The sequence below is a fragment of the Triturus cristatus genome, unplaced genomic scaffold (genome assembly GCF_964204655.1).
Source record: "Triturus cristatus unplaced genomic scaffold, aTriCri1.1 SCAFFOLD_336, whole genome shotgun sequence".
NCBI lineage: Eukaryota > Metazoa > Chordata > Amphibia > Caudata > Salamandridae > Triturus > Triturus cristatus.
In genome coordinates, this window is record NW_028187415.1 from 366,650 (window position 1) to 380,204 (window position 13,555).

The window sequence follows — 13,555 nt, forward strand, 5'->3', positions numbered from 1 at the left end:
CTGCGAGTCAGAAGCTGCCTTGTGTATTGTGAGTGAGGACTGTGCAGTGCTTCTGGGGGTCAGGAACTCCCCTGTGCATTGCGCGTGAGGGCTGTGCAGCGTTCTACGGTCATGAGCTGCCTCGTGCATTGCGAGAGAGGTCTGTGCAGTGCTTCTAGGGGGCAAGGGCTGTCCTATGCATTAATAGTGAGAGCCCCGTACATTGATAAAGGGCTGTTCTGTAGGGGGTCAGGGGATACCCCATGCATTCAATCAATCAATCATGGAACTTATATCGCGCACTACTCACCCGTAAGGGTCTCAAGGCGCTTGGGGAAGGGGGTCTGCTACTGCTCGAACAGCCAGGTCTTGAGCTGTTTCCTGAAGGCCAGGTGGTCCTGGGTCATCCGCAGGTGGACGGGTAGGGAGTTCCAAGTCTTAGCTGCCAGGTAGGAGAATGACCTTCCTCCAGCGGTGGCTCTCTGGATGCGAGGGACGACGGCGAGGGCGAGGTTAGCGGAACGTAGCCGGCGGGTGGGCGTGTAGAAGGTGAGGCGGCTGTTGAGGTACCCTGGGCCTAGGTCGTGGAGGGACTTGTGTGCGTGGGTGAGGAGTCTGAACGTGATCCTCTTGTTGACCGGGAGCCAGTGCAGGTCTCTCAGGTGGCACGAGATGTGGCTGCGTCGGGGGACGTCCAGGATGAGTCGGGCGGAGGCGTTCTGAATACGCTGAAGTCTTTTCTGAAGCTTGGCCGTAGTACCGGCGTAGAGGGTGTTTCCGTAGTCTAGTCTGCTGGTGACGAGAGCGTGGGTGACCGTCTTCCTGGTCTCGGTTGGGATCCATCGGAAGATCTTTCGGAGCATGCGGAGGTTGTGGAAGCAAGCTGAGGAGACGGCGTTGACTTGTCTGGTCATCGATAGGGAGGAGTCCAGTATGACGCCCAAGTTGCGTGCGTGGTCCGTCGGTTCATTGCGACAGCGGTGCACAACTCCATGGTGCAGGAGCTGGCCCGTGCATTGTGAGTGAGGGCTGTGCAGTGCTTCTAGGTGTCCGGAGCTGCCCGTGCATTGTGAGGGCAGTGCAGTGCTTCTAGGGTGAGGAGCTGTCCTATGCATTACAAGTGAGGGCTGTGCAGTGCTTCTAGGGGTGAGGAGCTGCCTTGTGCATTGCTAGTGACGGCTGTGCAGGGCTTCTAGGGGTCAGGAGCTGCCCCATGCATTGTGAATGGGCTGTTCTGTAGGGGTTCAGGAGAAACCTTATGCATTGTGATAGCGATGCACAACTTCCTATTGCAGGAGCTGGCCCGTGCATTGTGAGTGAGGGCTGTGAAGTGCTTCTAGGGGTCAGGAGCTGCCCCCTGCATTGCGAGGACTGTGCAGTGCTTCTAGGGCAGAGGTCTTCAAACTTTTTTACTCTGAGCCCCCCCCCTAAGCAAAATGTTTTGAGGTCGGGCCCCCCTCCAAATTTTTATGGCAAGGATTGGGGGAGCGGAAGGGACATGGCTGCGTGCAGGGAGAGGAGCTTATGAGATGATTTCAGGGATACGTTTTCTATAGCTTAAGAACCGCACCAAGTATAAGACTTATAAAACAGCAAATGCATCAAACAAAAACAGATATCCTAAACAAACTGCTCCCCATAATTGGGGTGATGTGAGCCCCTCACACTCTTTGACCCCAATGCAACTATACCTGCTGCACTAATGATAACTGCAGTCCTGAGTAGCAGGCTATCTCCTCTGCCTCTTTTACCTCTTCCGCTCCATGATGGATCATCACCTCTGTCCTAATGCTTGAAAGGACAATAAGCTCTGATGCCCCTTTTTTTAAAGGTAGACAGTCATAATTGTGATGCAGTGGGCCCCCAAATCCCTGGGCCCCAGTACTGCTGCATCTGCTCCTTTATGATAACCAGCAGTTGCCACTTTCACACTTGGCAGCAGTACCAGCTTCACTAATGAATGTCCCTTTAAAAAAAAAAAAAAAACACTTATTGTCCCCTTCTTTGGGGTATCTCTCTGAAGAAGTGGTCTCTGGCCATTTGTAAACATAAAAATGAGTCCGTATACAGTGCTCCCTATTCTGGGCGTTCTCTTTGTCAATATCTATGAATCGCGCTCCTTTCCTCTTTCTCCTGGACCATTACTGTGAGCCCCAAGGATCAAAAGGATTAGGGCTCTGCATCTGAATGCAACCCTGCTGACCTACCTGCCACCTCATGGACTCAGCTTTCACAAAAAAAAACTGCCCCTGAATGGTTAATACGGACTTTGAGATGCCTCTGCCTGAAATCGAAGTGTGTGGTGGTAGTGCAGAAAGTTAAAAAAAAGAAACCAGCCTTCTTACCAGCCATTGATTGATTGAGTCACTTAAAGCTAGGGCCACTGGAATTATGAGTTTCTGCAGCAGCAGCGTTTTCCACATAATTATCAGTTTACTGCATTTGCTACATAATCTGCAGATTTCAACCAAAAAAACTTAATTCTAGCTCAAACGGAACAAAAGTTACTTAAAGCATGACAAAGTTTTCGGAGCAGTGGAAAGCCTTTTGCAAAGATTGACTGGTAATCTTGTAGTTACTTACTGCTGTATTTGGGTGTTAAACTGGTACTAATGAGGTGAAATAGTTCCCCTGACAGCGTTACCGTGAGTTAAAATGATAAAAAATGAAGTAATGCTAACCATAAAATGTGGCACATTGTGCCGCATAATTTACCTTTTCTTGCTGTATAATTTAGTCAAACGTGCCGCATAATGTTGTCCTCTTCTGCTGAATAATTCCAATGGATCTGCTTAAAGCTTTATGGTGGCAAAGATCTATTCTTTTTAAGATGTAATGTAAAGGAGTTATCCGCTGGAATCTGGAATAGTGGAGACACTTACAAAAATGTCTGCATTAGATACAGTTTGATTACTTATTACGAAAAAGTATATTTTGTAAGAACTTGTTTTATCTCAATCACTGCATCGTTTTGCAGCAGACTAGCTTAGCGTATGTGAATACTGATTTAAAATAATGACTTACATATTCACAGTGCTTTCTGCCACAGGCTGGGACCTCACAGCACTATAAACAGGGCCATTGGAATTATGCGGAACGGAGAAGGCCAAATTATGCAGCATGGTTGACTAAATTCTGCAGCAAGCAAAGGTGAATTATGCTGCTTTTTTTGTGATAGCATTACTGTGCTATTTTTACACTTGTTGACATTGTCCTGGCCTTTATTGCCCCTCATACGTACCACACTAACACCCACATATAGAAATAAGCAACAGAAAGGTGACCAGTCAACCTTTAGAAAGGGCCTTCCACTGCATTTTTTTATCTGCAAATTATGCAGCAGACAATGGATTATGTGGCAAATGCAGGAAATAGGATACAAAGTGAGGGACTAGAGAGGCCGTTTTCCACTCACGAGTGAGTGGGAGGTCCAGAAGGAACAAGGCCCCTGGTACAGAGATAACAACAAGTGTTCCTATAGTTCCTCAAAAAGGAAGAATGGTGTCAACAAGAAGGCTGACATAACCTAGAAGCACCGTGTAGACCTAATTGGAAAATCCATATGTCGGATTTGAATGCCGTCACACACCCTTGCAGGTGTCATGCTTCATCATTTGGGCTGCTCCTCGTCGGGCCGGCGGTGCAATGCCCGACGGGCTCCCTCGAAGGGGCCCTTTAGCGGAGATCTTTTATCCGACTGCCGTATTGGTGAAGTGCGGGTGTGGGGCCTGGTAATTGTAGATATGGGGTAGTGTTGTTAAAAAGAGGTAAGGAGTGCCAGGTGAAAACAAATTTTATTCTGGTGGCCTCCTACCTGAGGTTAAAAACGTGTGTACATAGCACACACGTTTTTAATCCTAGGTAGGAGGCCACCAGAATAAAATTTGTTTTCACCTGGCACTCCTTACCTCTTTTTAACAACACTACCCCATATCTACAATTACCAGGCCCCACACCCGCACTTCACCAATACAGCAGTCGGATAAAAGATCTCCGCTAAAGTGCCCCTTCGAGGGAGCCCGTCGGGCATTGCACCGCCGGCCCGACGAGGAGCAGCCCAAATGATGAAGCATGACACCTGCAAGGGTGTGTGAGGGCATTCAAATCCGACATGGATTTTCCAATTAGGTCTACACGGTGCTTCTAGGTTATGTCAGCCTTCTTGTTGACACCATTCTTCCTTTTTGAGGAACTATAGGAACACTTGTTGTTATCGCAAATGCAGGAAAACCATAACTATGTGCTTTGAGTGCAGGGTAAGCGTGAAAGTGAAGGGTGAGAATGAGGAGTGAGTTGTCTAAATGCAGGGTGAATTCCCAGACACTTGAAGTTAATCAGCATGTTATTGACGGGGCGAAGGAAATAAAAATGTGCTGATCCTGCAACAAACTTCCAGTCTTATGATTAGGGTTGCCAGCTCATTATTTTGATGTGCCAGACAGTACAAAAATAAACAGTACCTAAAGCCCTATTTTCATTACTTATCTGTGCATACATCGAAAAGCAAATATAAAGCACTTTTAAATGTGTTCTAGGGCTGCCTGAATGTTTCATGACTGAAAATAAAAGGAACAGACAGAAAGTCACATGACAAATGAATACATACGTTTTTATTTAAATCCCTATTTAGTGTCAAAGCAAGGTCTTTGCAGGCTCTTTAAACCTACATGGCTGGCATTTTTTCTATTGGCAACCCTACTTTATATTCCTTTTCATGAAATGCATTCTCATACTACAGCAGTAAATGTAAAATGCAATGTAAAAATAGGCAGAGTGGGGGCCCAGGGGGTACTGGAAACAGAAAAAAAAACTAAGCCTCGGTAACCAGTTTCCAAAGGTATGTAAATGTGCCAATGGTCTTTAAAGACCTGTGAAAAACCCAGGCGTGCTGGAGTCTTAATAAGACTTCAGACACTGCCCAGTGAGCCCCCAGCAGCACACCCACTGAACTCTGGCCCCACAACACTCTTGAGGGCTTCAGAGTAAATGAAGACCGCCTGGAAATACAGCAAATAAACATCGCTGCACTTCCAGGCCTCTTCATTTACATGTGCTTGTAGAGGCCTTTGCGCCCCCCTGTGAACCCATCCATGCCCCCCCAGGGGGGGCGCGCCACACAGTTTGAAGACCTGTGTTCTAGGGTCAGGAGTTCTCCCGTGCATTGTGAGAGAGGGCTGTGCAGTGCTTCTAGGTGTCAGGAGCTGCCAGTGTATTGTGAGGGCTGTGCAGTGCTTCTAGGGTCAGGAGCTGTCCTATGCTTTACAAGTGAGGGCTGTGCAGTGCTTCTAGGGGTGAGGGGCTGCCCTGTGCATTGTGAGTGAGAACAACGCAGGATGCCATACCCCTGGACATCTGAGGTTTCAGGGAAAAGATTTTTATCAATCCTGAAACTCGTGTTTAGGACTCGCCTGAGCCAGCGCTTGCGCTGCTCTGGCGAGACATTTAGTAACTGGGTTTTAAAAGTGCTACCCACAGGCTTTTGCCGGCCACCAGCTTGCTGTTACGCGCACAAGCGTGCGCTACGCGCACAAGCGTGCGCTACGTGCACAATCGCCATCTGGCTTTCTGTAATGGCTCATTAAGCCTTACAGCGCACGCGTGAATCCCCTCTCCTACCCCCTCCCTTCTCCCACTCCCTCCTCGTCAGCTTCTCTTATTACAAGCTTCCTGCGTCGCGCGGCAAATGCTTGTTTTTATTTCCTGTGCTTTCCCCTCTGCCTCTGTCCGATCACTTTCGCGGCTTGGTTTTCTTTTGCTTTCAGCACTCAGCCTCTCTCCCTTGTTTTATTAATCTTCATGATAAATAATGTTTCTCTGCCACTGACCCGTACGTCAGCCCTGCCTCGCTTCAACTTCCTGCCCCTCCCTCACCACAGAGCGCGTCTTTTATTTAACTTTCAGCCCGGCTGCGCTTCAATTCCCGCCCCTTCCTCACCACAGAGCGCGTCTTTTATTTAACTTTCAGCCCATGCCACAGTGAGGAGCTACAGAATACCGATGGACAGACCTTACTATTGGCTCGGTGTATTTGTGCTGCCAAGAAGCACCTGCATATTGACATTCCTAAGGAAAAGTCCTGCTTGTTGTCTGGGTCCCACAGATTATACCGTCAGTTATTTTCCGATCCGTAAGACTGGTGTTTTTTTATGTCATGTTTACTTTAGGACAGCCCATGCCATTTTTAATACGATTCTAAGCGTGAATGGACCTCTCAGCCACATCAATAAAACGGGGACGTTTTTCATAAAAAAATTTTTTTTAAATCAGCACGCACCCGCTTCTTGAGCACCTCGCTTTATGTTAACAATGCTTCTTTATTTTGTAGCAGTTTGTCGAAACGCCACACCTCCCTCAGAGTGCACACCGCCCCTGCAGCAGGACTCCGTCTCACTCCTTCGTTCCCCGCTTCTGCGCTTCATGTTTTGGACAGGAGGATTCTAACAATGCATGTTTATGTTAGCAAACCGCACTAAAATAAGCAAGCATTGATCGCGCGGTGCTGTCTAAAACGTGAAGTGCGGTATACTCCAACACCGCACTTCATGTTTTGGGCACCGTGGTGCTAACAATGCCTGTTTAGCCTAGTCCTCCTCACTGCTTTCAATACGTAGGTAGGGACAACATTAGTGAAGGTAAAATAATACATTTATGTTTATTTTTTTAGTGTTTCCGCATTTAGGCAACTTTGACCCCTTACAAACGAAGAGTGAGACAAATATTACAATCGGCAACTGCACAACCTCCATAGAAAGGTGGAGCCGTCTCATTCGATTAAAATGAAATCGCCATTCGAATCGATAGTTTAAGTTGCATGACTAGAGTTTTGATGGTAGCACTTAATTTGCCAGAGTTTTGGTTGCTGCTTAAATTAACGCAAATTGCTGCATTATCTTGCCAGATTTTTCTAAACGCTCCCGTCTCCGACAGTTACATCTATTTAAGATAGTGTGCACAGTAGAGTACCCCGTCTTCCAAACCATAAAAAGGTTGTTTATTACTTACAAAAATAATAAATGTAAAGGGGCTTGGTTTGAGGTTCTTACAAAATCCTTCAGTAAACGCTTGACTCTTCCAGCACCTCGGGCTGGAGACCAGAGACCACAGACTGACAGAGTGCCCCGTCTACCAACCCATAAGAAAAACAACACAGGTTGTATTGGAGGTTTTTAGCAAAGCCTTCAGTCAAGGCTTGAATCCTTCAGCACCTGGGGTTCCAGTCCAGATCAGAGACCAACGCAGTACGCGCCGGGCTATTTTCTTCCATCATGGAGCCTCTAGGTCTTCCCTAAAATCATATGCTTTGTCCCTGCAGTTGTAAGACTGAGCAAGTCATCCTCTGAACACTAGGCACAAAGTATTTGGTGTGTTGAGTCGCAGTGTCTTTCCAGTTGACTAGTTTGGTGGTGCAGCACCAGAGACCCCAGAGTGGGGCCGGCCAGAATCCCCGCATCCTTTTAATTCTGTCTGCATCCATGATGATGGGGCGCAGCAAAAGGGAGAGAAAGAGCAGTGTCATTTCAAAGGGGTCAAGGTTGCCATCCCTGTACTGAATTATTCCACAAATACCCCCAACCACCGCTCTTTGTATTATAAATACGTTATGTGCAATTTAAAATCCACCCCTACTGTCCCCTTTGTCGCAATTCAAGAGGACACAAACCCTAACCCGCACTAGGTGGCATGCTTCATCTGCGGGTCGCTCCTCGTCTGGGCATAGCCACGGCTCTTTGCCCTGCCAGAGTAGTTCTGATGTTTTTATTGCGCATGTATATACATTGTTTTACATTTCTAATCTGTAGGGTCAGGCTGTTGAAACACTGTTGTGGTGGTTAGTGTGACTTCGGGTTTTTTCAGCCCACACACTTTCCAAGGTAAGAATCGATTCTAGCTCGGATTGCTTTCGGCATTGCTATATTTGATCTACGGCGACATGTTTCTAGCTCTATAGCTGCCTGTTTAGTTGTAAGCATTGGGCATGACTATATCCTCCCTGTACTAACTACTTCTCTTGGAAGAGTGTAAACTAAAGGAAGAGGTTCCCAGCACCTGCCCTTGTGCTCTTCACTGTCTGCTACATTGGAATGTCCCACGTGCAGCTGAGGCGAATGGATCCCTCAGTAGGAGAGAGTCTTGTGTCCATTCTCCTGGCACCATTGGACACAAATGCACAAATAATGCACCTAAGCTGCAGAGTTGGCACCAGTCACTTTTTGTATTTATAGAAGTTGTGCTGAGATCCAACCGAGCTCTTGAGTGAAGGCAGGTAAGTGAATGAATATGTTGTCCTGCTCTCAACATTGTTGCTGAGGCAACATTTTCGTCATAAAAGATAGCCAATCCAAGTGACGCATCTCATGTCTTGTGTAACTTCCTCCATTGCAGCTTCTCTCAAAAGGGGCGTTCGGCTACCTCCTTCCCATCGTGTCCTTCGTCATCGCTTGGTTGGAAACCTGGTTCCTTGATTTCAAAGTCTTATCTCAGGAAGCCGCGGAGGAGAAATGTGAGTTGGCTGGTGGGCAGGGAGCGCTGTGTGTTTTGTTTCCTGGATTCATGCCATCCTTGCCGATAAGTATGGGCCAGTATAACTGAAGCCAGCTGGCCCAACTAACATGACACTACTGCCATTGAGGAGATGAGGAGGCATGCCACTACTGCCATTGGGGAGACATGACACTACTGCCACTGGGGAGATGAGGAGGCATGACACTACTGCCATTGGGGAGATGAGGAGGCATGACACTACTGCCATTGGGGAGACATGACACTACTGCCACTGGGGAGATGAGGAGGCATGACACTACTGCCATTGGGGAGATGAGGAGGCATGACACTACTGCCATTGGGGAGACATGACACTACTGACACTGGGGAGATGAGGAGGCATGACACTACTGCCATTGGGGAGATGAGGAGGCATGACACTACTGCCATTGGGGAGACATGACACCACTGCCATTGGGGAGACATGACACCACTGCCATTGGGGAGGCATGACACTACTGCCATTGGGGAGATGAGGAGGCATGACACTACTGCCATTGGGGAGACATGACACTACTGCCATTGGGGAGATGAGGAGGCATGACAGTACTGCCATTGGGGAGGCATGCCACTACTGCCATTGGGGAGGCATGACACTACTGCCATTGGGGAGGCATGACACTACTGCCATTGGGGAGGCATGACACTACTGCCATTGGGAAGACATGACACTACTGCCATTGGGGAGACATGACACTACTGCCATTGGGGAGGCATGACACTACTGCCATTGGGGAGGCATGACACTACTGCCATTGGGGAGGCATGACACTACTGCCATTGGGGAGGCATGACACTACTGCCATTGGGAAGGCATGACACTACTGCCATTGGGGAGGCATGACACTACTGCCATTGGGGAGGCATGACACTACTGCCATTGGGGAGGCATGACACTACTGCCTTTGGGGGAGACGGGGAGACATGACATTGCTGCCATTGGGGAGACGAGGTGACATGGCATTACTACCATTGGGGGTATGGGGAGACATTACAAGACTGCCATGGGGGAGAATGGGGTGACCTACACCACTGCCATTGGGGAGACATGCCACTACTGCCATTGGGGAGACATGCCACTACTGCCATTGGGGAGGCATGACACTACTGCCATTGGGGAGATATGAGACCACTGCCATTGGGGAGGCATGACACCACTGCCATTGGGGAGGCATGACACTACTGCCATTGAGGAGGCATGACACTACTGCCATTGGGAAGGCATGACACCACTGCCATTGGGGAGGCATGACACTACTGCCAATTGGGGAGGCATGACACCACTGCCATTGGGGAGGCATGACACTACTGCCATTGAGGAGGCATGCCACTACTGCCATTGGGGAGACATGCCACTACTGCCATTGGGGAGGCATGACACTACTGCCATTGGGGAGACATGAGACCACTGCCATTGGGGAGGCATGACACTACTGCCATTGGAAAGATGGGGAGGCATGACACTACTGCAATTGGGGAGGCATGACACTACTGCCATTGAGGAGGCATGACACCACTGCCATTGGGGAGGCATGACACCACTGCCATTGGGGATGCATGACACCACTGCCATTGGGGAGGCATGACACCACTGCCATTGGGGAGGCATGACACCACTGCCATTGGGGAGGCATGACACCACTGCCATTGAGGAGGCATGACACCACTGCCATTGGGGAGGCATGACACCACTGCCATTGGGGAGGCATGACACTACTGCCATTTGAAAGATGGGGAGGCATGACACTACTGCCATTGGGGAGGCATGACACCCCTGCCATTGGGGAGGCATGACACTACTGCCATTGAGGAGGCATGCCACTACTGCCATTGGGGAGACATGCCACTACTGCCATTGGGGAGGCATGGCACTACTGCCATTGGGGAGATGAGGAGGCATGACACTACTGCCATTTGGGAGGCATGCCACTACTGCCATTGGGGAGGCATGATACTACTGCCATTGGGGACGCATGACACTACTGCCATTGGGGAGGCATGACACTACTGCCATTGGGGATGCATGACACTACTGCCATTGGGGAGGCATGACACTACTGCCATTGGGGAGGCATGACACTACTGCCATTGGGGAGGCATGACACTACTGCCATTGGGGAGGCATGACACTACTGCCATTGGGGAGACATGACACTACTGCCATTGGGGAGGCATGACACTACTGCCATTGGGGAGGCATGACACTACTGCCATTGGGGAGGCATGACACTACTGCCATTGGGGAGGCATGACACTACTGCCATTGGGGAGACATGAGACCACTGCCATTGGGGAGGCATGACACTACTGCCATTGGAAAGATGGGGAGGCATGACACTACTGCCATTGGGGAGGCATGACACAACTGCCATTGGGGAGGCATGACACAACTGCCATTGGGGAGGCATGACACAACTGCCATTGGGGAGGCATGACACCACTGCCATTGAGGAGGCATGACACCACTGCCATTGGGGAGGCATGACACCTAAGCCATTGGGGAGGCATGACACTACTGCCATTGGAAAGATGGGGAGGCATGACACTACTGCCATTGGGGAGGCATGCCATTACTGCCATCGGGGAGATGAGGAGGCATGACACTACTGCCATTGGGGAGACATGACACTACTGCCATTGGGGAGGCATGACACTACTGCCATTGGGGAGGCATGACACTACTGCCATTGGGGAGATGAGGAGGCATGACACTACTGCCATTGGGGAGACATGGCACTACTGCTATTGGGGAGGCATGACACTACTGCCTTTTGGGGAGATGGGGAGGCATGACACTACTGCCATTGGGGAGATGGGGAGACATGACACTGCTGGCTTTGGGAAAGATGGGGTGACATGCCACTACTGCCATTGGGGAGGCATGACACTACTGCCATTGGGGAGATGGAGATGCATGGCACTACTGCCATTGGGGAGATGGGGAGGCATGACACCACTGCCATTGGGAAGGCATGACACCACTGCCATTGGGGAGGCATGACACTACTGCCATTGGGGAGATGGTGAGGCTTAATCTGGCCCCTGTGTAGCCAAAGTATATTAATATCAGAGGTCTAGGAGATGGGGGTGCACGGATTTGAAGTACTATTTCAGAGGCTGCTACACATTACCCGAAAAAGCGCTTCAACACTCCATCCCGGGTAACAAGCGCTATATAAATAAAAACCTTTTTTTCTCCTCTCCTATCCCTACGCTATCCTTCTGAAATCCAAATAACTGAGTAACCTATCCACCACTCAAATTACTTTCATATTTCACTATACTAATTCAAAATTAATCCTTTATGGGCTCCGGAGTAGCGTGCTACTCTCCGAAAAGCGCTTTGCCACCTTGTCAGGGGTAGTGAGCGCTATATAAATGCAATTACAATACAATACATTCGCTTGAAAACTATCCTTTACCACCCAATCAGGCCCTTTGAGGAGCCATAATTGGGCTTCAGAGCACTTCACCCCAGACAAGAGGAGGCCTGCACCTTTAGCATCTGCCCTCGTGCCCCAGCCTCCCTGTATACACACCGGCTGCTCCTGGAAGACGTTACGGGGATGGCCGTGGACCTGTGATGCTGCATCTGCTGTATTAAATATGTCTCTTGTTTACCCTTTCAGGGAAGGTTATTTTCAGAAGTGTATTTTTAAGTACATTTTTATTGAATTTCTTTACTTATGTGAGATGCTTGCAAGTTCTATCCTGGATTACTGGGGCAGTGGTGTCTGGGCTCCTTGCTGGCAAAGGATGATGGGAGTTGGGTTTCTAGGAGGAGTAATTTCACCAAACTTCAACTTTCATTGTGTAATGGCCATTAAAGATAGAGGCGGGAGCGTCATTAATTCTGTGCACGTGCGCCCTTTCATTTTGTTAATTGTTGTTGGTTGTAGGGTATCTGGCGACACAGTCTGCGGCCAATCATCGGCCCCTGCTTTACCCTCGCGCCATCTCAGATGGACAGTTCTACTCTCCCCCGGAGTCCTTTGCAGGTGAGAAGGGGATGCCTCTAGAAACCTAAACGAATGTGGAGCAGCTGATGTGTGACTGCACTACTGGGATCTACTGTGGCGGTCTCGTGCACCCAAACCCCGGGCAAGAAGATCTCATTGGATCCTCTGTGATGCGTCCTTGCCCTGGAGTTGGAAATGCCATGTATGATCGTAGACTTTCCCATTGTGCTAGTGAAAACCTATCCCTTTCGGGTTGTGCGGAATTGTTCAAGTGATCTTGCCTCCCTTTCCATCAGACCATGTTGCACCAGCTATGAATTATTACCAGAGGTCTCTACTCCAGTGTTCCAGTTTTTTAAAAAAACACCCCTTGTGTGAGAAAATGTCCTCTAGCACAAGAGAACTTCAGAGGTCTGTATCTTTTGGTATACTGGCCGGTATCTGTCTTGTGACCTGTGTCTCTGCCTTTTTTAGGATCTGACAATGAGTCTGATGATGGCGGGACAGGGGGACAAGCAGTCACAGCTCAGGTAAATTGTTGGGTTTGCTCATGGTTGAAGGAACAGATACTCTGGCGGAATCTCCAGTATTTTAGGAGAAGAAACTGCCCTGCTGGCTGAAAAGATGCAATGTTGAGAGTAGTAAAACCATATTAAAAGCTTAGAGGAGTGTTCGTTTCTTCCACTCTTACTTCTCCTTCGGCTTTCCAAGTAGTCTTAGCCAGGTGGGCCTCTCTTCTCCTCTCTACCACTAGCTCGGGTCTAGCAAGCTGGGCTTCCAAGCAGAATGCGATCGCAAAGAGGTAAGTGATGGGTTCCAACTATTTTTACCTCGTGCTAACATTTCTGAAGAACCCCGTATCAAAAAAGTTATCTTTGCAGTGGTGTTTGTGGAAGAAATGTGTCAGCAGGTGTATTTGCATTTACTTTAGACCTGTATATGTGTGATGTGTGAGCGGTGACTTAAATCAATTTATGATTTACAAAATATCCACTTTATTTTTTCACGAGTATTTCCTTTCTAGCACAAATTCTGACTTGAATTTGATAGGAAAAAGGTCCAGATAAAATAGTTGG

At 48.7% G+C, this 13,555-nt stretch overlaps 1 protein-coding gene across 8 annotated transcripts in view; it reads left to right on the forward strand.

Annotated features, from left to right (window-relative positions):
- LOC146771173 (stAR-related lipid transfer protein 3-like) overlaps positions 1-13,555 on the forward strand; it is a 127,767-nt gene that overhangs the window by 81,406 nt on the left and 32,806 nt on the right. For all 8 annotated transcript variants that reach the window (XM_085640321.1, XM_085640328.1, XM_085640325.1 and 5 more), the window contains 3 exons: positions 8,362-8,479; positions 12,420-12,518; positions 12,954-13,009. In XM_085640321.1, the coding sequence (XP_085496447.1) occupies positions 8,362-8,479; positions 12,420-12,518; positions 12,954-13,009 (273 nt within the window). The remainder of the gene's footprint in view (positions 1-8,361; positions 8,480-12,419; positions 12,519-12,953; positions 13,010-13,555) is intronic.